The 24,337-nt window shown below is 38.0% G+C and overlaps 1 protein-coding gene across 1 annotated transcript in view; it reads left to right on the forward strand.

Moving 5' to 3' along the window:
• Positions 1–22,744, forward strand: part of ntsr1 (neurotensin receptor 1 (high affinity)) — a 39,923-nt gene extending 17,179 nt beyond the window's left edge. Inside the window, exons 2-4 of the mRNA XM_067372189.1 lie at positions 3,582–3,783; positions 15,130–15,214; positions 22,495–22,744. Of these exons, the coding sequence (XP_067228290.1) occupies positions 3,582–3,783; positions 15,130–15,214; positions 22,495–22,744 (537 nt within the window). The remainder of the gene's footprint in view (positions 1–3,581; positions 3,784–15,129; positions 15,215–22,494) is intronic.
• The last annotated feature ends 1,593 nt before the right edge of the window (positions 22,745–24,337 follow it).

Here is a 24,337-nt window from a genome sequence, read left to right on the forward strand (position 1 = left end):
CATTCAACTGAACACTATTATATATATATATATATATATATACACTACCATTCAAAAGTTTGGGATCGGTAAGATTTTTTATATTTTTAAAAGAAGTTTTGTCTGCTCACCAAGATTGCATTTATTACAGTACAAACAGTAATATTGTGAAATATTATTACAATGTAAAATAACTGTTTTCTATTGGAATATAATATAAAATGTAATTTATTCCTGTGATCAAAGCTGAATTTTCGTTTGAACTTTCTATTCATCAAAGAATAAAAGCATTTTTACACAAATATTTTGTACAATTGTACACATTAAATGTTTCTTGATCATCAAATCATCATATCAGAATGATTTCTGAAGGATCATGTGACACTGAAGACTGGAGTAATGATGCTGAAAATTCAGCTTTAATCACAGGAATAAATTACATTTTATATTATATTCCAATAGAAAACAGTTATTTTAAATTGTAATAATATTTCACAATATTACTGATTTTACTGTATTTTTAATTTAATAAATGTAGCCTTGGTGAGCAGACGAAACTTCTTTATAAAATATTAAAAATGTTACCGATCCCAAACTTTTTTAGCGGTAGTGTACATATATATATATATATATATACAAAATACATGTATGGTAAGGTAACCAAAATTTTCATTCTTTTTTCATTACAGTTCTGTCATAGCCGATGTAGACTCATGGGTATAGCTCTCCAACATGTAGTATGGTTGCACGTCAGGCTCGAGGACCTTTCCCGATTCCCCCCACTTCACTTCCTGTCTACTCTATACTGTCCCAATGACAGCAAAATGCCAAAAACAAGTCTATAAAAAATGACTAATTCCAACTGTATTGGAAATAAAATTTGAATTGGATTTTTGTACTTCCCCAGCCCTTTACAGTGCATTGAAATTGTTTTTTTGTTTTTTTTTTAAATTGCAGTTGCTCAGAAAAAAACTGACCTGAATTAGAAATGTGATTCTTTTTTTCTATTGATCTACAGCCCTAATTATTTTATTTTTCTAAATATGTTTTTATAAAACACTCTTATGTCTGGAACATTAAGACAGCCAAGATCATGCTGTACCTCTGCTTCAGTGTCCAGATGAAACACAAATGTAGTGAGCATCTTCAGTCAAGGTGTAGATAATCCACACAGGACTGCAGGTCCTTGACAAGCAAACACTTGAGTGGAATTTGATTTGCCACATGATTTGTTTGCGTATTCGTGGGTGCATGTGCACTGTTGCCTAAGTGAGACATACCTGCTGGAAAGCTTTGATGGAGAAATAATACTAGAATGTCATTTTCCTGGGCATTCTTCGACACAGCTTGAATTCATATGCAGAGCAGACTGACCTCAGGCAACAATGAGGGAATATTTTATTAATAATTATGCATGAATCGCAACATCAAGCATATAATATCCTTCTATGAGAAACTTCTGCACATATACCTGTAGGTGCAATTGCAAATAAGTCCAGTATTATCCCATTATACCCCATTATAAATTTGAATTGTCTCAAAACACAATTGTCAATTTAATAAGGTGTCTGAACGCTTTTAAATAGCCTCTGTAGTTCCCATGGAGATAGGGTCTTTGCAGGTGAGTTTAAAGAAGAAGTCTGTGAAATCACAACATAACATTTCATCTATGCTTTTTGTGACTTTTGTGCTTTTTGTCTTTTTGCCACGACAGAATAATAGGTTAATTTTTGATTTGCATGTGTTTGAAAGTTCTCTAATTTCTTCAAAACATCAATAATAGTGAGTCTGGCCTTTGCATCTTACTGAACTCAGCCAAAGTCCCTAAAGAAATTACATTTGTTTGCCAATATGCCCATAGGCTCCTTAATGCAGACCAAAATCTTGATTTTGCTTGTGTTTGAGTTCATAAACACACAAAGGATTCTTCTCTGCATTCTCATTTTTGCTCAGTGTGAGTACAGATCTTACAAACATGATTAGTGAGGCAGCATGCAGTTACATAATACATAAATAATTATCCCAATTAAGGTTCTTAAAGCCACACAATGTATTAGAACAGAAATAAAAAATGCTTATATAAAAGTGTTTAAAGATGATGAGGTATGGATGCAGCATATGAATCAGACATATACTCTTTGTGTAATGCTTTTCGCCTATATATGTTAGTAGGAATCTTTGGATGTGTCACGTGTATGATCTGTTCAGTTCAGTTCACTTTCTGTCATGTCTGCATTAGTTCTCATTAGTTGCTCTCGTGTCCGATTAGTTAATCTGCATCCAGCTGTTCCTGCTCAGTTCCCTCATTTACTGTGTGTTTATACTCCCTGTTCTGTTCAGTCCTTTGTCAGTTATTGTTTGTGTGTTACACACTGTTACGCTTCTGCCAGTTTGTTGAATTAAACCTTGTGTTTCTATTTTGTATCTGCGTTCTACAGTTTTCTTCTTCATTGTGTGACAGGATGTGGACATAACTTGTTATTTATTAAAATGAATAAAAGTGATTTGAATATATTGTATGTGTCCTAACTATTATGTTATCCATTGTCATGATAATTGCATTACACTGGTCTCGTCTCGCTTTATACCTGTGAAGAACGTAGAACCAGTAACCAGTCATGGTTAGGCAGCTGCAAAATACATAAATAAATATTATATTTTGTTCCTATGTTTCCTTCAGTTATGTTAGCACCCGAATCCTCTCACCAGTGAACTACTAAAGCAATGGGGTTTTTTTGTTGTTTTTTTTTAAAGTCCTCTAACCCTTTTTACCTGTTTTAATTAATATCTCTGGTTCAACCTTGCAGTAACAAGCAAAAAAGAGCTTTTTTTTTTTTCATGTTCAGTTTTAACATCTCTGACCTTCCTCATTAAAGACTCTAAATATTCTCATCTTATTTCCCTTCAGTGGGTTTTTGATCTCTTTTATGTTTCTCAGTCTGGAAGGCACCGTGCGGGACTCTTAAACTCCAGTCATCTGTTCAACACCAATTTAACATGACTGCCTAAACTAACACTAAGTTCTTCTAAATTAGTGCTGAGAAGTATTTCAATAGTCTTGGCTTAATCTCAGTTTTTTTCATGCAGTGCAGATGTCAGATCGCATGAGATTAATTTCCTTTGGCAACAGCAAAAAAACTGGAAAGGAACAAAAGTCTAGTTTAAGGACAGATCTAGGAATGTGACAGCTCAAGATAACCTAGGAGACCCACATACCTTGCAGTAATAATTATTCTAAAGTTCGACTCCCAGGAAATGCTTGAAATGATAAAATGTACTGAATACCTTGAATGCAATGAAAAAAAAATCAGTGTTGCTTTGGATAAATGCATTTGCCATACACATAATTAAAATTCAATCCAACTGACTTCCTGACATTTATCATACACATTTCCCTGGCAGGTCCTGTCAAATGGAGATAGAATTGTGCAGTTCTTCAGGGTCTACACATGTCTCAAAATAAACCAAAAAACTGCATGCTATAAACAATGTGACAGCCAAAAAAGAGAGAGTCATTCCATCAAACAAAAAAGCATCATAAAATTCAAAGCCCTTTGCCTATTCATTCTCACTTTTTCCTTTGTTCCCTATAACTCCTCAAGGTGAATGCCTTCCTGTCCTTTGTGGTTCCCATGGCACTGATCTCTGCATTAAATGGAGTCATAGCCAGTCAGCTGCTGCGCATGTTTCGGGAATCTGCCCAGGACAATCGCATCTGTATCATCGGAGGCAATGCTACTATGCTTAGCGTCGCTGTTGAACCCAACCGTGCCCAGTCAATGCGCCATGGAGTCATGGTGCTGCGTGAGTACCTTTATGTTTTTTTCAAGTGTAAAATATAACATCATCAATTAATATACAATGTATGCTTACAATCAGTAGTACAGAAGAGTCAAACTCTTTTGAGGTGGTGGACTTCCAACAGTGGTACTGTCACGATTCCCAGCGGCTGCATCCGAAATCGCATACTCACTTGAGTAGGTACTTATTTTGAATTAGTAATTACTTCATACTGCTAAAACAGTATGTTCTATAAAGTATGAACGTACTACATTTGCCATGTTGTCTTTATCATGTGACATTACAGAGTCAGTTGCGTTGCTTCACTGCCATTCACAAATCCTCTCTCCTGTGGCCTCAATACTATATAGTAGGTTTTTCACCTACTATATAGTAAGAATGCAATTTCGGATGCAGCCTATGTCTCTGTTTTCAAGGACTCTTATTTTGATATTCTTTTGTCTTGTTTTGCCTGTATTCAGTTCCTGTTTGTTTAGTTTCTGTTTAATTAGTTTCCATAGTTATTCATTGTTTCATTGATTAGTGTTTCACCTGGTACTCATCTTGTATATTTGAACCCTCCATCTTTGTCTGTACTGTGTTGAAGTTTTGTGCTGTTTTCTCTCTCTCTCTGTAACATTCCTGGTGTTTATTAAATGTGTTTTCATCGTTCTTCTGTGTCAAGCATCTTTTGTGGTTTATAATTTCTAGCCAGTGTGTGACTGTCTGCAGTTTTAAGTAGTTTAAAAGTGATCTTACACTACCAAACATTTGGGGTCAGTAAGTTTTTTTAATAGTTTAATTCAGTAAGGATACAATAAATTGATTAAAAGTTGCAGTAAAGATGTTATAATGTTACAAAAGATTTATATTTCAAATAAATACTTTTCTTTTTAACTTTCTATTCATCAAGGGTGTCATATTTCATATACCAGTTGCATATGAAAATCAACTGGTAACTTAGCTGGCAATTAACAGAAATGTCCTTGCTGGTGCACACTGGCAGAGAATGGACACACAGCAGGCTTGGAGCAGACGACAGAAGACGGATGACTGAAGACGGGACACGGAGGATCAGCTAAGTACTCAGAAGAGTAGCAGATAAGGGGTCTGTACTTCTAAACGATGAGACCAGACAATGGACTGCAGGATGTTACGGCTTATATGGGGTGATTTGATGAAGTGCAGGTGTGACGAATCAGAACTCTTGGGAAAGTGAACGAGTGGGCGGATCTGGTGATGATGGGTTAGTTGGTGTTTGTGATGGTTGTGACTCCGTGACAGTACCCCCACCTCCATGGGCGGCTCCTGACGACAGGGCCTACATTGGCCTCTAGGTGCTGGACGATCAGGATGGTCATTATGGAACTGGGTGAGAAGAGATGGATCCAAAACATCATCACGGGCAACCCAGGATCGTTCCTCAGGGCTGTAACCCTCCCAGTCTATGAGGTACTCCAGTCGATTGGCCCGTGAGTCGAGGATGGAGCGGACCCGGTAGATGACCTCCTTGTCGGCCAGCTCCGGAGGAGGAGGTACCTCAGCATCACCAGATCCTGAGAGGGGAAAAGACAAGGGTTCAGTGAAGGGATTTAACAGGGAGATGTGAAATGAAGGTGAGATTCTGTAGTGTGGTGGTAAGTTGAGTTGGAAGGTAACTTCGTTGATCTGCCTCTGTATTGTGAATGTACCTACGTAACGGGGACTCAGCTTACAGCAGGGCAGACGGAGACAGATGTCGCGGGTGGATAACCATACTTTCTGGCCAGGTTGGTATGACGGAGTAGGTGTCTGGCGGGCATCAGCATGTCTCGTGTCTCCGCACTGCCTGTTGGAGATGCACGTGTGCAGAGTCCCACATCCACTCGCTCTGTTGGAACCAATGATTGTCAGCTGGAACCTTCGATGGTTCACTGGACCAGGGGAACTGAGGAGGTTTGTATCCGAGCATAAACTGGAACGGTGCGAGTTCGGTGGGGGATTGCCTGAGGGAATTTTGGGCATATTCACACACCCAGGGGAGGAATCGGCTCCAGCTGTCTTGGTTCTGGTGGCAGTAGGACCGCAGATACCTCCTGATTTCCTGGATCTTCCGCTCCGTCTGGCCATTGGTTTGGGAATTGTAACCCGAGGTGAGGCTGACAGATACTCCAAGAAGCTTGAAGAATGCTTTCCACACTCTGGAGATGAATTGTGGACCTCAGTTGGATACGATGTCTTCAGGTAAACCAAAATGATAGAATACATTCTGGAAGAGTGCTTCGAAGGCAGTAGGTAGGCCTCTCTGCGGTATAAGTTTACAGGCTTTGGAGAAGCGACAATGACAATGACAAACACGCATGTGTTTTGGTCAGAAGGGGGGAGGTCAGTTAAGACCATGGTCGTTGTGGGACAGGCAGTGGAACAAGCTTACCTTCTGGAAGACTGTGTGGTGTATTGGAGATGGCACAGACTCAGCAGCTCTTGACAAATGTCAAGATGTCCTGGGTCATGGAGGGCCACCAGTAACAATGACGTAAGAGCGAGAGGGTACAATTACTACCCTGATGTCCAGTTCACGGAGAGGAATGAGCCAAGTCCATGAGCGGCTGATGAAGTGCTGATGGAACGTAGAGAAGCCCCTCAGGACCTCCCGGCAGAGCAGGCTTGGAGTGGGTGGCCTGCATGATCTGGGCGTCGATGGACCACTGAATGGGACTGACGATCATGGCTGGATGGAAAATGGGCTCCGGAGATTCAGATTCAGGTTGATGAAGTTGAGATAAGGCATCAGCTCTGCCTTCTGTTCCAGGATGGACAATGGGTAAAGTCTGCCTTAGGCAGAGTAGCCCCAGGTAGCAGGTCAATATGGTCCCAAGCTTGATGTGGTGGTAATTTAGTAGCCAACCGTTTGCTGAAGGCATCCTAGAACACCCTATATTCAGAAGGAATCTTCACCTTACTCACAGAGGAACAGCAGGTTTGACAGGATCGGACCGGAAGGAAGAGCGAGGGACTGAGGATCTAATGACAGCTTCTAGACAGTTCTGAAGGCAGGGTTTACTCTACTCATCAGTTAGATATTTTCCATCTTATATTCTGCATAATTGGGTGTTTTTAAATAAACTGACAAAAACTATAAAACTATATATGTTTTAGGGCTGGACAATATGACGATATAACATTGATATAAGTGATTACGCGGATTTAAACCTAACGTTACCTATATTGTAGTTATATAAAATATTCACAGGCAGATTTGCTTTATGTATTTCCCGGCATCGATAACAGGCATATAACGTAAATGTCAGGAAACACGACTCCTGGCTGCATGTCAATATCCATGGATTAGGTTTATTTGACAAGTTGCAAGGAACACTTTCGAGTCCAATCTTTAGTGTAATCGTTTGTTTTACTCGAATTTTCGCAGTTTCCCCTGTTAAATCCAGTCATGCAGCAGGTTCTTTTGCCACTCAGTCCAGCTGAGGGAGAGTGTCCAGCGGGAAAGTGATGTCGATGCATACCCTCTATATGGGGTGATTTGATGAGGAAGTGCAGGTGAGACGAATCAGAACTCTGGGGAAAGTGAACGAGTGGGCGGATCTGGTGATGATGGGTTGATTGGTGTTTGTGATGGTTGTGACTCCGCGACAGATATTTACTTAATATCCTAGTGATTTTTGGCATTAAAAAAATTTGATAATTTTGACCCATACAATGTATTGTTGGCTATTGCTACAAATATACCCGTGTGACTTATGGACCCTGGACCACAAAGCCAGTCATAATAGAATGATTTCTGATGCTTTTCCATGACAGGAATACATGACAAAAATATATTCAAATAGAAAAGTTATTTTAAACTGAAATAACATTTCACAATATTACTGCTTTTACTGTATTTTTGATCAAATAAATGCAGCCTTGATGAGAAAATTATATCATTACCATGGTCCCTTGACAAAAATGAATGTTCAATGCAATGTGCTTTGCATCAGGTGGTCAGTCTATGTATTAGTGGTGGGGATTTTGGTAGGAATCTGGCATTCAGTTCAACTGGAAACCTCCACAGATTACAACAAAAACGCACACACCTACAGGACAAACAGTCTTCTCTGTCTATGAGCAACAGCTTTAATTTACCCTTATTATAGAGATGCTATCAAAAGCATTGAAGGGTTAGTTCACCCAACCTCATGTTGTTTCACACCCGTAAGACCTTCATTCATCTTCAGAACACAAATTAAGATATTTTTAATGAAATCTGATGGCTCAGTGAGGCCTCCATTGACAGCAAGATAATTAACACTTTCAATGCCCAGAAAGCTGCTAAAGACATATTTAAAACAGATCATGTGACTACAGTGGTTCAAGTATTCTCGTCGCTTCATAACATTAAGGTTGAACCACTGTAGTCACATGAATTGTTTTAAATATGTCTTTAGTAGCTTTCTGTTGATCAATGAACAGAATGTTAATAAGAGCTTGGTTCTCTCATTTAACCCAGTGCAGTCTCTCTTTAGGTGAATATGGCCATAAACTCTTCACAATGAAAAACATTTATATCCTGATAGAAAATACAGGGACAAGTCTGAGTAACATACATGTTTATCACAAACAACATCTATTATAAAGCTCAGAATACACTGCACAGGCTCTGTATACTGCCTTATTTGCTTCTATAAACAGCTCTATTTGAAAACATGAAAACATACTGTATGTGCAGTGAAAATTATGTTTACTCCCACACCACTTTCTGTGATTTTTATGGGAGTTTGGATTTAGAAAATGTTTTGTATTGGTCTAACAAGGGGATGATTTGATAGACGGGAGCTAAAATATGTACTGCCAGAGCTATTCAATTTAATTTACAAAGCCATTCAAGTCACTTTGGACTTATAATAAACAGGAAGAACATGCATTTTTCCATTAGAGGTGCAGTTGAGATATGTACTCTACAGGGAACAATGCAGTTTGTTTTGCCAGTTGACTGCAGCTTCCATTAAAGGGTCATTGTACCGGTGTAAGACTGTTGACTGCTCTCACACCAGCTTTCAGCACCATGGGGGAGACAATCATTTGTAAAACCCATTGTTCATTTAATTTGCTGCATCATAAGAGTGTTTGATGTGAATGTGATGTGAATGTTAATGTGTCAGAAGCACCTTAAGGGCACCAAGTGTAACCTGAATCATTTAATGAACTGAGGGGATCACATGACATGAAATGAAGTATTTCATGCAAAATGCAGTTACACTGCAACACAAAAAGACTAAAGTTATTAGTGTCAATTAAATGTATAGTCTTCAAAGTTGGAGGAGAAAATGAGATGGAGAAAATGAGAAAAATTAGAGTTTTTCACCCTACCGCGTGACCTTTCCAACGTGATTACGTAATGCATGGCGTATTACTATTATAGGTGAATGTAAATAAATAAATATATAAGCAGGTGTTCATGTCATCCTGCCATTAGTGCCCCCTCAAAAAACAACAAATGAATCACACCTCTGTGTGCGAGTATATGTGTAAAAGCTCAGTTATGAAATATTGTCTGTGGATCCATGCATTTAAGAGTTTGTTTTCCCTCTGAAATGCGTGTTCTCTCACACTTGACCTAACTTTAAACAATCATTTCCATATGTTGTTCACCTTCTAACCTCACCATTTCCGATCATGCACTGATAGATCTAGCAGAGTTTGCTAGGAATCAAGTAATTTGCCCCTAAAACACTTCATCTGTCACTGTGACAGCGTGAGTGGGTGAGGTGATCCATAGTTGATGTAAGAGCATGCAAATTGCTAACTAAAAGACTCTAATTAAAGCAAACTGCAGAGGACCCGGCAGGTTCGTACAGGGTCAGAGAGTGTTGGCAGCACTTTTATCCATTCTTCTCAATTTATCTAATGTCGGCTCCACTCACTTCTACATCAAATGAATATGAATTCGTATGGAGGGAAATTCAGAAACAGAATTGCTCACTTTCATTCTTGAACTGGATCCAAAGCAGGCACTTAGTGAGACATCCAAAGAAGTCAAGTTATTCAAAGTTATGGTGATGTTCTGCATTCTCTAATGAAAGAGAGAAAGGGCCACAGAACCACTGCATCTTCATTACAAAACTCCATATTAGTGTTATATGTGCTCATCAGTGTTGTTATTGTTAACTAAAACTAAATCTATCAAAAAAATTTGTCAATTGAAAAAAAAAAAAAAAGCTGAAATAAAATGAAATACAATAAAATATTAGATAACAAAAACTTATTAAAAAAGAAAATTAAAAATGTTGTCTTGGCAACTAACTGAAATAAATAAGTTGAGGTTGTAGTACTAAAATTAGTAAATCTCAAATAAAAATGAATTAAAGCTATACATAAAAATATATATACAGCTATGGAAAAAATTAAGAGACCACTCCAAGTTCAGAAATCAATGTTAAGTGGTCTCTTAATTTTTTCCATAGCTGTATATAAAAGTTAAAAACTATCAGTAAATACTCTATCAAATATGTCAAATATGATGATGGCCATATAAATTGTAACATAGAAGTATAAGTAACCATGAAGAAGTATGTTTCACATATAGGGCCCTATAATACACCCGGTGCAATGCGACGCAAGGCGCAGCGCAAGTGTGTTTGCTAGTTTGCGTTCGCGTTTTCCCGTTCAGCGCCACATCCTTACATTAGTAAATGCATTTGCACCAGTTAGTGCGCCCATGGGCGTGCTGGTCTAAAAAAGAGGTGTGTTCAGGCGCATTGCTATTTTAAGGAGCTGAAAATAGACTGTGCCATAGACCAACTCAAACCTGGTCTAAAGTCTAAAGTCAATGGCTCAATATTTTTTTGTTAGAGCGCGTTGGTAGAAACTGCGCCTCTGGGCGCGTCCACAGTGCATGTCGACTTTGCTTATTACACACAATGCGCATCACACAAACATGCCAAATATTAAAAACAAAAGGATTACAGTGTAAAAGAATATTATTGTGTAGGCTACATAAATATAAAAATGTAATGATGAATAGTCATTGCGTGTATTAGAATTCAATTCAGCCTATTACTACTTATAATGATGAACGAAATTGGCTAATTAATTGAACAATCGTGCCAATACACTCACATATATATTAACTGACTCATCGCGTGTAGGCCATGTAAATATCAATCCGCCATGGCGCGAGTGCATCTCGCTCTTAAAGGGAATGGGAGATGACACTCTGATTGGTTTATTGAACGTTACGCCCATTTCTCATTAAGAGAATAGGGACAACCCATTTCAAAAATGCGCCCCGGCGCATGGACCGTCGTTAAAATAGCAAAAGTGGATTTGGACACTCCCTGAGTGCACCTGCGCCGTGCGCTTTACACTTCGTTAAAATAGGGCCCATAAAGTTGCTTGGTTTCGGCTCATTCTTCTTGATGTCAAGTTATATTTAATGTTGTTAAGCCACCATTGCATTTTTTCCAATACTTTTTAAGGACATTTCACCGTTGAGGGCATATCTCTTGCCATATCATCTCAGTGACTTGTATTTAAGAAATACAAATGTCCTGAAGGATGGGATCTGACTGTAGGACAGCATTTAGGAGACACAAAGTCAAACAACAAGACAGACAGACAGTAGATATGGACTCTCTTTTGTAAGAGAGAGTGAAAGAGAGAGAGGGAGATCTATTCTCATTGGCTTGCAATGTGATTATGTGCTCATCTTGACCCTGTGCAGGAACTGTGGCAGGAAGCGTCACTCTGACTGAAAAGAGGAAGTTCCATCTCTGGTCCTTTTCAGATGCTAATAATTACTTTGCACAAGATATTACACACCATTTTGTTTCATTTGCAATTTCTCTCACAAATATGCTTTACACAAGCTCTATGAATAATTCAACTTTTTGCATTTAGTTAATGAGTCTTAATCTGCTAAATGAAACTAAGAACGAAGGTGGGTTGGGGGCACAATTTAATGGACAAAATACTCAATAGCTCTGCCTAATTACCATATTCACAACCAAAAATAATAGAACTAATTAGGTCTTATCAAAGCATGGCACTGGGCAAGATTTTTGCCATTTGTGAATGTTTTTATGCATCTACTGATTTCAAATGAAAACTACACATACTGATACAAAGACATGGAATAGAAAAGCTTATTTATTTCTTCACTCAGCTCCTGAGACTCACTGAAAATACAGCATTATTGTGTAGGCAACGTGTTTGTATGCTGTACACATTTATGTATGTCGACGGTGCTGCTGTGTAGAAACATAATCCTCTTCTGTGAGATCTGTCGCTGATCTGTATTTATGTTTCTTTATAAATCCAAAGCTATTGGGAGGAGTGGGATCAGCTAGACTTTGAGAATAAAGACTATTGAAAAACACACATATATATCACACCTGTAAGTATTCAAATGACTTCATTCAGCTTTTCATTTCAAAGCTAATCAGACAAATGTGTGTCCATGACTGAATTTCAAAAAACTCATCCATGGCTGTGTGCCAACATTGTCCTGACACATTAACATTTCAGATATAGGGTGACTTACTCATTCACTGCTCCATTAGTGATAAGATAAGGAGATAGACAGGTGGAATGAGGAGAAAATGAAATTCATCAAAGAAAACAAGATCATTTGGAGTGGCACTGAAGGATTTGAATTAACCGCAGGCAAAGCGTTACAGCCAAAATGTCTAAAGCAGTCGGCATTGCTGAATCGAGAAGAGGAACATTTACAATAATGTTATGTTATCAAAGGAAAAAGCTTTTATTCTAATGTTAGCACTGGGGGCAGAGACCTCTGATAAGCAATTTTTGCTTTTGCAATTATTTTACTGTTCAGTATTTTCATGTCACTGAATAAATGATCAAAAGCAAGGACAACACTTAGACTCTAAAGTGATTGCTGCTGGGGAAACCCCTGATAACTGAGACAGATTTCCATTTTCAAAAGAAACAAACTCAGACCAACATTTATCTGTCTCCAGCTTCCCTCTCTGGGGCTTTATCTTTTAATTGCTTCTAGCCTCATATAAAGAAATACAAATTCGATGTGGGTAACTAGAATACCATGAGCGAGATTTAATCCTTCAGGAAAAGCAGATCAAAACAGAAGGTCTCTTGTTGATATAATTCACAAAAGCGGAGGTTATATGAGTCAGCATTTCTGCTGACATTTCAAAGGGAAGAGGAATACCTCCATAAATCTCTCTCCTTCAGACAAACACACACTTATACACGCACAGCCATTTAAATCACCATCTGTGTGACAAATGGGCGACTAGTTTGATCCAGAAAAAATTAAATGGCTATGTTTTAGCACTTCTCTGTTTTGGCACAGAGAGATATACATGGAGCTGATTGGATTTGTTTGAGGTGAATTGGTGCTTGACTAGTGAAACTGATTTGAAATCACCTACAAAGCCAATATTCTCCATAGTTCTGGTAAATACAGTCACAACAAATGATTTGCTATTGTGCTGCACACTTCCAATAAAAGTTTGATGCTGACGCTAATAACTTATATATTTTCAGTAACGTGACTGTGCTCATATGTCGCAGTGTTAAATCAGAAACATTCTAGAGAGTCAGTTTGTCCTCAATGGTTGATTGTAGTGAATTGGTTCGTTCAGAAGGTTCATGTCAATGGGCAGATTAGAAAATTATTCCACATTTCATTCCCTTTTCGAAACAGCTTTACTGCAGTTAGACAAAACAAATTGCTATGCAAACAGATCATGAAGCCATCCATGTGTAAATTGTCACATTCAACTGTGTGACAGTATGACCACTTGCATATGAATGGTTGTACAAACAATTTACATTAATTCTGCTTGTGTTTCATGAATAACGCCCATAATGTTGAAGCCATCTTAAAGGGAACCCCTGGTGTTAAGACTTGCATGGCTTAATATAACGTAAATGATGTCTCTAACTGAAATATCTAGTAGAAAACTCATGAAAGATTTACATTATTTAAAAAATCCATGACATATTTGAACCGTTTTGGACAATGGGCGCTGTGTGTGTTCTATGTTGATGACGTCAAATGGTTGCTCTCTGTCAGCTACTTACATTACTCTATGGCTATTTTTAATGCAACACAACTCTGAATATAATATACAACGCTTTTGGTTGTAATTCATCACAAGAGAAGCGATGTAAGTCTTCACTGCTTTACTAGTGATAAGAGGAGAAAAGAATGGGAAGTTGTGAAGAATGAAACTTCCTAAAGAACCGCGTCTTTGTTCTCTTCACTTTAGCCCTGATGACTTTGAGGCTTTTAGAAGACCACAGCTGAAAGAGCTACAGTTGGCGATGGATATAAGTGTGTGCTTTAACCAAATGCCGCTCCTGTTTTCCCTCACTAGTAGAGCAGTGAAGACTTACATCGCTTCTCTTGTGGCTCATTGACTGAAAATGACAACCAAAAGCTGCACAATGTGGCATCGTATATTACAGTATATTCCGTATATATACTGTGTGTTGCGGTAAAAATAGCAATAGGACAGTGTCAGAAGCTCAGTGAGAGCAACCATTTGATGTCATCAACATAGAACGCACTGTGCTTTTTGAATAACGTCAATCTTTCATGGGTTTTCTACTACATATTTCAGTAACAGACATCATTTATGTTAAATTAAGCCATACAAGTTAATACCAGTGGTTCCCTTTAAAGGATTAGTTCACTTTGAAATATAGATTAGCCCAAGCTTTACTCACCCTCAAGCTATCCTAGGTGTATATTTCTTCTTTCTGATGAACAAAATCTGAGAATATTAATAAATATCCTGACGCATCCAGGATCCAACTTTATAATGGCAATGAACGGGACCAACGGTTATGAAGCTGAAGAAAGAGTCTCCAACCATCATAAACATACTCCACATGGCTCCGGGGGTTAATAAAGTCCTTCTGAAGCAATGCAAAGTGTTTGTGTAAAAAAAAAAAAAAAAAAATCCATATTTAGCAAGTTATGAAGTAAATTATCTAGCTTCCACCAGACCGCCTTCTGTATTCAACTTACGAAGAGAGTGTAAAACTCTCGCAGTTCACAAAGCTTACGCTACGCCCTATGCTCAAGCTTATGAGAGATCAATAGCCTTGTGCCTCTAGTCAAGAGTCTCATACAAAGATACAACAGAGATTAGTGCTCGACTTGGATCAGACCTGAAGGGGTGGATGAATTGAAATGGTATTGGTAAAAGAATAGAGTGAGACAGATAAGAAAAAAATGTCAGATACAAAATTAATTTCTGTCAGGAAACAAATTAGTCATCTGTTCCTACCAAATGTGACTATTACATGCTGAATCCACCAGCAGTGCTCTTAAAAACTGTTCATTTACTGCACATTATGACTGTTTTACCTATTATTTCTCTTTTATTTCATTCTCCACAGGTGCCGTGGTCATTGCTTTTGTGGTGTGCTGGTTGCCGTACCATGCTCGAAGACTAATGTACTGCTATGTCACTGAATGGACACAGTGAGTTTCAGTTTTAAAAAAAATCATAATACAATAAAAATCAAATGAAACTTCAAATATAAAACATTCTGTCAAATCTTTGATTTGCACTTTCTATTGGACAATGCACACATACTGAGAATATAGAGTGCCGGCCCACTTTTTCTGTGGCGTTGGTTCCGGAAGTATTTTTTCCCATAGGGATTTCAAAAAAGTCTTAGCTATAGAGTTAAAAGCAATGAACTAAGTCAACCAGCTATGAAGTGAATCATAACTTTACAAACTTTAGTTTGAAGCAAAAGAAGTATTTGAAAATCAGACAAAAATACAAAGGTACTTAAAATACCAAGTTACTTGTGCACTTAACAGCTTTAGTTAGGGAAAGAATTACAATCCCTTTAAGGAATGGCGAACACCATAATCAACATTGGATAAATCTAAAACTACATATTTAAAAATGTTGATTTTATATATATATGAGCAATATCACACGAGTAGGCGTGCGATATGGCTGTATATCAGGCCTACGGATGAATCACAGCGTGCTGATATACAGCCATATCGCACGGCTACTCGTGTGATATCGCGTTTATACAACAGTTCGACGGCACGAGTGTGTAAATAAATAAGAACAACAACGGAGTGTCTTTAAAACCCTCTTTTGTGCAGCACTACTTCCTTCCGCCACGGATTAAAATCTCAATTTGACAGTTGGACCAAGCCGCCGTTACTAACTCTAAAACGTCACTTCAGAACTAGTAACGAAGGAACGTTGAGTTGCTTCATTGAAACACATTGAATTTTCTACAGTATTAGAGAGAGAGAGAGAGAGAGAGAGAGAGAGAGAGTAGGCTATTACCTGTGTCTGGTATATTGCATTACATTCATTCATCAAGTCCATGTCCATAATATTACATCCTTTATACAAGTCCGTTTGAATGTCCGCTGAGGTAAGCGATCTTTGTATTTTTCTTTTTTTCAGCTTTGGGAATTTTCCATAACACCACAGCGCTAAAAAAAAACTTCCTTTTGCAAAGTTCCTTTCAATTTAAAAATCTCTTGTGACTCCCTGACTAATTCTCCTGTAAAGTGTTGCCGCCATCTAATGGATTATTAATGTAATGTTCACTCAATCCATATTACTTAATGGACATATTTATATAAAATAATATTTATTGAACAACATATAAGCACAACTGTACAGTTCAGTCAAACAAACATAAAGCACTAGCTATTAAAAAAAAAAAAAGGTCACCATTTACGCTGGAATGTGGGTTTTACAAATATTTAACGAATGAAAAGGATTTTAAAGAGCGTGTGACAAATCCTCCTAACTCCATTGGATCCTCAAACTGTCAATCAAACCTCATCAATCCGCCTCCCCTCTGAATGAAGTGTGCACACAGTTTGGACATCTCCTCTATGCAATGCAAAGGTAAATAAAGATCTGATGTTTGAAAAAAAAAATAGTAAAGCGTTTTCTTTACTCAAAAAACCATATGTTTATAAAGTTTAATGCTTTACGTATTTAAAGAGCGGAGAAGAGTCTGATATGTCCCGTCTAGTTGTAGTCAATGTGCTATATAAGGATGTAACGTAACGTTTATTATTATCAAATTTAATATAGCACAATTCGACTTGCTCTGGAACAAATAATAGATTAATAAGACCAAAGATTGCCCGTTCTATGTACCCAAATTGAATTATGTCTCGTGTTTAACCACTATAAGAGCCAGCGGCAAATCCCCGAGTCACTGGCCGAGATGAAGCTGTTCTCGGCGGTTACAGAAGCACTGAACGCCCGCTGACGCACTCGAGATCGCATCTCCGAAAACGTCAAAACAAATTTTAAAATAGGCGGTGTAATTAAATATGAGTCACATATTTCAGGTCTAAACAACTACATTCTCGCCTAAAAAGCTATTAAAACTACAGTTCGTGGTACAAGGAGTAGTATTTGTAAAAATTACGGTTGATTTGATCGGCCGCCATGACGGTCACTTCAAGCGGAGTGATACAAACGGTGAAAAGGCAGTAGGAGTGCTGTTATCACTGAAATATCGCATGGCTATCAGCCAATCAGATTCGAGAACCAGACAGAACTGTTGTATAAATATATATATATATATATATATATATATATATATATATATATATATATATATATAAATATAAATTATTTAAATTCCTGGTTTGGTAAAGTGATCAGCCCCTTAAAGTATACCATTATACTTGGCAACCAATCAACTTCTAGATCGAACACCAGCATCAGCTATCCTTCTGAGCACTGTTCAGAGCATCGTTAAGAAGTGGAAAGTGTATGGCACCACCAACACATTGCCAAGATCAGGCCATCCGTCCAAACTTGATGACCGAGCCAGGAGGACATTGATCAGAAAATCTACCAAGAGACAAAAGACAACTTTCAAGGACTTACAAGGCTTTATGGCTGGGACTGGTCAGTCTGTGCATGTGACAACTACCTCACAAGCTTTACACAAAGCTGGCCTGTATGGCAGGATGGCAAGGAAGAAGCTTTTTTTCCAGAAAAAGTGCCACACTCAGTCTTGTTTGCGCTATGCAAAAACAAACCTGGAAGACTGATGCCATCTGGCAGAAGGTGCTATGGTCTGATGAGACCAAAATTGACCTTTTTGGACTGTCATATTTGGCGAAAAGCAAACACAGCACAACACCCACAACACACCACACCTGCAGCGAAGCATGGTGGTGGCAGCATTATGTTGTGGGGGTATTTCTCAGCGAGGACTGGGCGATTGGTCAGGATTGAAGAGAAAATGGATGCTGCCAAGTACATCCAAATTCTTGAGGAAAACCTTGAGGAAAATTTCCAAAACACATACAGCCAAAAGAACAATGCAATGGCTTAAGGAAGATGAATCTCCTTGAGTGGCCAAGTCAAAGCCCTGTCATACAATCCAATATAAAATTTGTGGATGGACGTGAAGAGAGCAGTCCATTGCTGCTCACCACAGAACTTGAGCAATTCTGCAAGGAAGAATGGGCAAATACTCCCCAATCTGGGTGTGTAAGGAGACCGACTCAATTACATCATTCACAGTCTCGTGGGAGCGGGCGCGGCTAAAGAGATCTTTTGGCGCATTTTGACTCTTTGATTGGTGAAATTGTTGTACAGCATCATGGGTAATGTAGTTATTCACCAGGAATTCCATTGTTAAAACAATTATTTTAAAACTAAGTTGAAATAATGCAGGCTGAGGGCTTCAAGAGAAGCAAATGCTATTGATTAACAGCTTACAATAAGGCTGTCTTTAAAGGTTTATAAGTTACCGTTTCCCTATGGAGAAAATGAATGAAGTTTTAACTTCTGGAACCCGACTGTTGCACTCTATAAATGCACAAAAAGTGTAACTGTAATTCCCGACTAATATCAAATTCCTCTGTTTTTGTTGCTGAAGTCCACAAGCTGCTTATTAATAACATACAAAGAAGCTTATAAATTACATAGAAAGGCACACAAAAAAATAAAGTTATAGCCTCAATTCTCTAAACAATCAATTCTTTGTTCTGGGCAGCGCCCACCAACAGCACTGCACGTAAATCATGATGCATCTGGTGGTAGTGATTTCTGGGAGTTTTCTTCTATGATTTAGGGGGTGGATCGATAAATCTATGCCATATGCTCTTAAACTCAGCTTATAATTCACACAGAGCAGCACATACACGGTGCAAACTCTTCTGAACAGGTGAGCTTGTACATGTGATTTTTATCAGTGGCTGACTGCACACAGATTTATGTTGTGGTTGTCATGCATAGCTTGCGTGAACTTCCTCAACCATATGCTGATGAGTGATGGGACATTTTTATGATTCGATGCACAGATCACCCCAATATCCAGAAAAGCATGATGTTTGAATCCTTGCTCAAAAAGGTATTTTGACAGTCATTTCAATTAGATTTAGAAATATGAGTGGTACTTGCCCATAAAAGCTACAGTGTGTTGCTATGCAGTTGCTAAGTGGTTGTTGTCTTGGTATGTGGTTGCGATCACAGATATATACGTATATACGTAGATGCCTCATTAGTGGCTGATTTTGCCAGAAGAGTCAGTGGTTTTGCAAATGTAGTTTGAAGATTTGCTTTTGTGTTTAATGTTGTGAGAAAATGGGTGAAGCTTTCAAGAAATGTGTGTTACCAATTGTGAAAACCTGTAAAACACAAAGCAGCACATTCTCAACTCTTAAAGGTTATTCCATTTTGTCTGGAATTTATAGCTTGTGGTCTTTATGCTGTGATATTTTCTATGAAATGTAATTGATTTGCTAGTGTTAGTGTTTTCGAGATGGCGGATGCTTCGACGTGCAGAATGTGGAATCTACGTACACATATCTATAGTCGTGATGGTCTTCGGAGTGGTCATTGTCAGTTGAGTGTTCAGGGCAGTTTTTAGTGTGTCGTTATGCAGTTTATATGGTGTTTTGTGTTGCTCTGCATCAGTTAGGGTGGTGTGGTTTTAATGTGGTGTTCTAAGTGGATTTGTGTCTTTCTAAGAGTTTGCTGTGGTGTTCTTTGTTGTTTTATGTGTGTTGATATGCGGTTGCAGTGTTGTTCTGAGGGGTAGTTGTGTGTTGTTATGCAGTTCCAGGATGTTCAGGGTGGTTTTTAGTTTGTTGTTATGTGGTTGATATTGTGTTTCCAAGTGGTTAGGCATTTTAGCTGCAAGGTTGTTGTTTTTCTTAGCGCAAGTCCTTTAATATGTGCCAGTGAGCTGAGGCAGTACTTGATGTTGTAGTATGTTTGATGTTTTAGTAAAGCAGAAAGAATCAAAAGATGAGGAGTGAACATATGAAAGGCAGATATTATGGAAAGGCAGCATTAAGGTTTTGATGAAGAAGCTATATGGCGACAAAAAAAAGGACTTTACGATTGAGTAGTTGTCAAGTGAATCAACATGATTATTGTCAAAATACAAATATGGACAATATGGATTAATACCAGACTCGTAATGCCAGTCTGACATTTTACTTTTATCGATTGAAGGTCTTTTCATTTAATCTGAGAGGAGACTCAGGACAAGTGATTCTTGCATGTATACATTTAAATATGATTGATTAAACTGCTGCATAAATGCCCTGGTTGCTGTATAATATCCTCAAATGCCTATACAGCCACTGAATTCATTCATCATTCATTAAAATAGTGAAAAGAAAAGAAAGGAATCTGTCTTTCAGATTAATGATTCTTCTCAGTGCTGTTTAGCTTTTTATCATGCAGGGCTCATAAACAATGTTGCCTTAGGGAGAACATTAGAAGCTTCACCCAGATGACCAAAATTAACTGCTTTAAAGATACATTGCATATGAATCATTATACTCATTATTCATACTTTAAAGGTATTCAAGCTGAAAGATTAAATAGATTTTAAATACAGTTGAGAAGTGTAGCATGAGGACTGAAATCGTCATAAAAAACATTACATTTTAAATAAAGGTGCAAAATGTATATTTGGAGAGCTACAGGGCAGTGGGACACCAGTCGCTTAAGTATTTTTTCTGATGGTTTAGTCCATTTGCCTACAAAGCAGATGGGTGTTTGGTGTACTTTTTTCTTTCCTCTGAAGGTTTCAGAAATATAGGTTGTGCATTTTGTTTGCATATGAACAGGCAGATGTTAAGGCATTCAAGTTTATGGTACGCTACCAATATGCATAAGGCATTGTTACAGGCTCAGAAAGAAAGTCCACAGACAGTTATTATATACCTGATGTATACTGCTCACAAAAATTGTAAGAGCTTTTTGAAAACAGCAAGCTCTAATCTGATTGGGTGACTTGGCACAATTTCCGGGAGCACCGGTTTTTAATAAATTTTCAGGGATAGTTTTGTTTACAAGTTCCCAGACTACAACAATGAGCACTTCCAATGAAGAAATAGTTTGTCAAACTTTGCAAGGATTGTTGCATTGAATGCCAATACTCTCGCTGAGCTGATTCATACTGGTTCTGTCTTCTGTGGATATGCTTCATATAATCCTGATGTGATCAAATATCACAGGGATAATGGATTATGAATATGACGTCTGCCCAGTGTAGTCAAAACCCAATTTCCTTTTTTTTTTTTTTTTTAATGCGATGACGAGACATGAACCCAAGGGATATACAATTATTCATGAGATTGCACCGGGGTGGGTCAAACACCGCCTTCATTTGAAGCATTTGACATTAATATTACACCCACACACTCAAATCACTATGCAAAACTGTCCCTCTTTCTCTCTCATACACTCTTGGAAACAAAAATGCTCCAGAACAACAAATCATTGAATATAGTGCATTAAAGTCCAGCAGATTTAAAATTAAATCAGCCATATAGCAAATACATAAAAATTGATATTATGTATTTTATTTATGTTATAAACATGCTCATTCTCTCTAAATGTCCACACATGGTCACAAAGGCTGCATTTATTTGATCAAAAATACATAAATATTATTACAATTTAAAATAACTGTTTTGTATTTTAATATATTTTTAAAATATAATTTATTCCTGTGATCAAAGCTGAATTTTCAGCATCATTACTCCAGTCTTCAGTGTCACATGATCCTTCAGAAATCATTCTAATATGATGATTTGCTGCTCAAGAAACATTATGATTATTATTATCAATGCTGAAAACAGTTGTGCTGCTTAATATTTTGTGTTAACTGTGACATTGTTTTTTTTAGGAATAAAAAGTTCAAAAGAACAGCATTTATTTGAAATAGAAATCTTTTGTAACATTATAAATGTCTTTACTGTAACTTTTGATCAATTTAATGCATCCTTGCTGACTAAAAGTATTTATTCAGAAGAGTATTAATTTCTTTAAAAATACATTACTGTAAATATAGATTTCTGATGGTGTGGGGAAATTGAAAGAGAAAGAAAAAGCATGTTTTTGAAGGAAAGCTAAAATAGATATGAATTAAACATGAATTAAACATGTGCTTCCGCCAAAACCACACTTTTGTATTCTTCAAAAAGCGTACGCTGAATGTCCTACGCCTTCCCTATTCTACTTATGGAACAAATGTAACTGCCGCTGCGTTCGTTCCGTAAGTTGAAAGAAAGACATGAACATCTTGAATGACATGGGGGTGAGTAAATTATCAGGAAAATTTTATTTGAAAATGAACTAATCCTTTAAAATTGGTTGCAATAATATATTTGGTAACATTTTTATTATTTATTATGAAATTCTGATTCTGGTTCAGATTAAAATGTTTCACATGCTGCACCAACATCTCTCTCAGTATACATTTTTTTCTCTTCCACAGTGCTCTCTTCGATTTCTACCACTACTTCTACATGGTCACCAATGTGCTCTTCTACGTCAGCTCGGCCATCAACCCCATTCTCTACAACCTCGTCTCTGCAAACTACCGCCAGATTTTTTTTTCCACGCTTCGCTACCTAATCTTGCCGTGCCGCCATAATAAGCAGAAGCGCGTTCTCACCAGACACTCTATCAGCATCTGCAGCAACCAGACCTTCTCCACCAATGTCATCAAAGAAACCATTTACTGAACACTGTCAAGATTCAGTCATTCCATTCCTCTATTTCACCCAGCCAAGGAGAAACCACTGAAGCAAAGCATGTTTTCATATTGAGTTATTATTACAAGAATTTATTATATTCGTGCTACTGAATCGCCATATGGAGCTTTTGTGCATTGCAGAACTGGCACCAGAGACACTTACCGTGTTTATGGGAGGAAATGTAGCGCAAAATACACACCAAAAACGATGAATAATGAGCCAAAACAGTGTAAATACAAATGCACACACACACATACACACACACATATATTATATATATATATATATGATGATATATAATGATGTTGTGCAGCTAAATGAGTGAAAAGAGAAACAAATATTATGAAGGGAATGGACTGCAGACAGTTGCTGTTGTGTACACAGAGTCCTTATATCCAGCTGAAGTAATTTACCAACACTGGAATAACTGTGAACACAAGGACATACACCACTTTGAATTTTATTTTATTCACTGGCACTCAACAGGGATATTCAAAGTGGAGGCTGCTGCATTGTCAAAGAAGTGACTCTTGCTCGCAACACACCGAGACACTGTCACCATCCCGTAGCCTTAGCAACAGTCTACGTACAAAGAGAGCAGTGCTCTTGTGTGAAAACCGAAGACGAATGCTCTATACCACAGGATGACGGGTATAATTGATTCTCTCATTCTAAAGCAGCTTCACTGCCTTGATCTGCAATTTGCAGAGAGAAAGAGAGAGAGAGAGAGAGAGAGAGAGAGAGAGAGAGAGAGAGAGCAACATGGGCTCATTGGGAAAACGTGTTAAAGCGTACCTATACATACAATGGGCTTCAGTTTCCAGCAGAAATGAACACTGGTAGCAGTAAAACACCAACAACTTTTAGTCCTTTTTACACAAATTATTGTTACAAGGGCAGATTGTCAATTAATAAAGACTTGGGGCCCTATTTTAACGATCTGAAACGCAAGTGAAGCGCAAAGCGCAAGAAACTTTGTGGGCGGGTCTCGGCGCTGTTGCTATTTTCCCGGCGGGATAAATGGCTCTTGCGCCCGGCGCAAATCTAAAATGGGTTGGTCTGAAGTAGCTTCATTATTCATAGGTGTGGTTTGGGCGTAACGTGAAATAAACCAATCAGAGCGTCATCCAACATTCCCTTTAAAAGCAGGTGCGCAAGTTCCATTATGGATTGCTATTATTATGGCGTATTTACCAGGCGCACGCCAGGAGCGGTTCACAGCCGAGGAGACTGATGTTCTTGTAAGAGCAGTGAAAGACAGAGAAGTTGTGTTGTATGGGGATGGGAGAAACCCACCCAAAATAGCGTCGGTTAAACAGGTTTTTTCACATCTTCGTGGCACACCACAATGATTTCCGTCATCTCATGTGTTAATATTTTTTTAGTGTAACATATGATTTGCAAAAATAACTGTTGCATCTGTGTAGATTACATGAGCAAAGTGTATGCGCGTTGTGCAGCTATACATTATGGTCAAGCATGCGCCCTTAAAATAGCATAATGAACAATGCGCAACGCGCCACTGACTTTAGACTAGGTTTTTTCTGGTCAGTGGCGCAACTGTTTAATGGAACAGCAAAA

This window comes from Chanodichthys erythropterus, chromosome 20 (assembly GCF_024489055.1).
Source record: "Chanodichthys erythropterus isolate Z2021 chromosome 20, ASM2448905v1, whole genome shotgun sequence".
NCBI lineage: Eukaryota > Metazoa > Chordata > Actinopteri > Cypriniformes > Xenocyprididae > Chanodichthys > Chanodichthys erythropterus.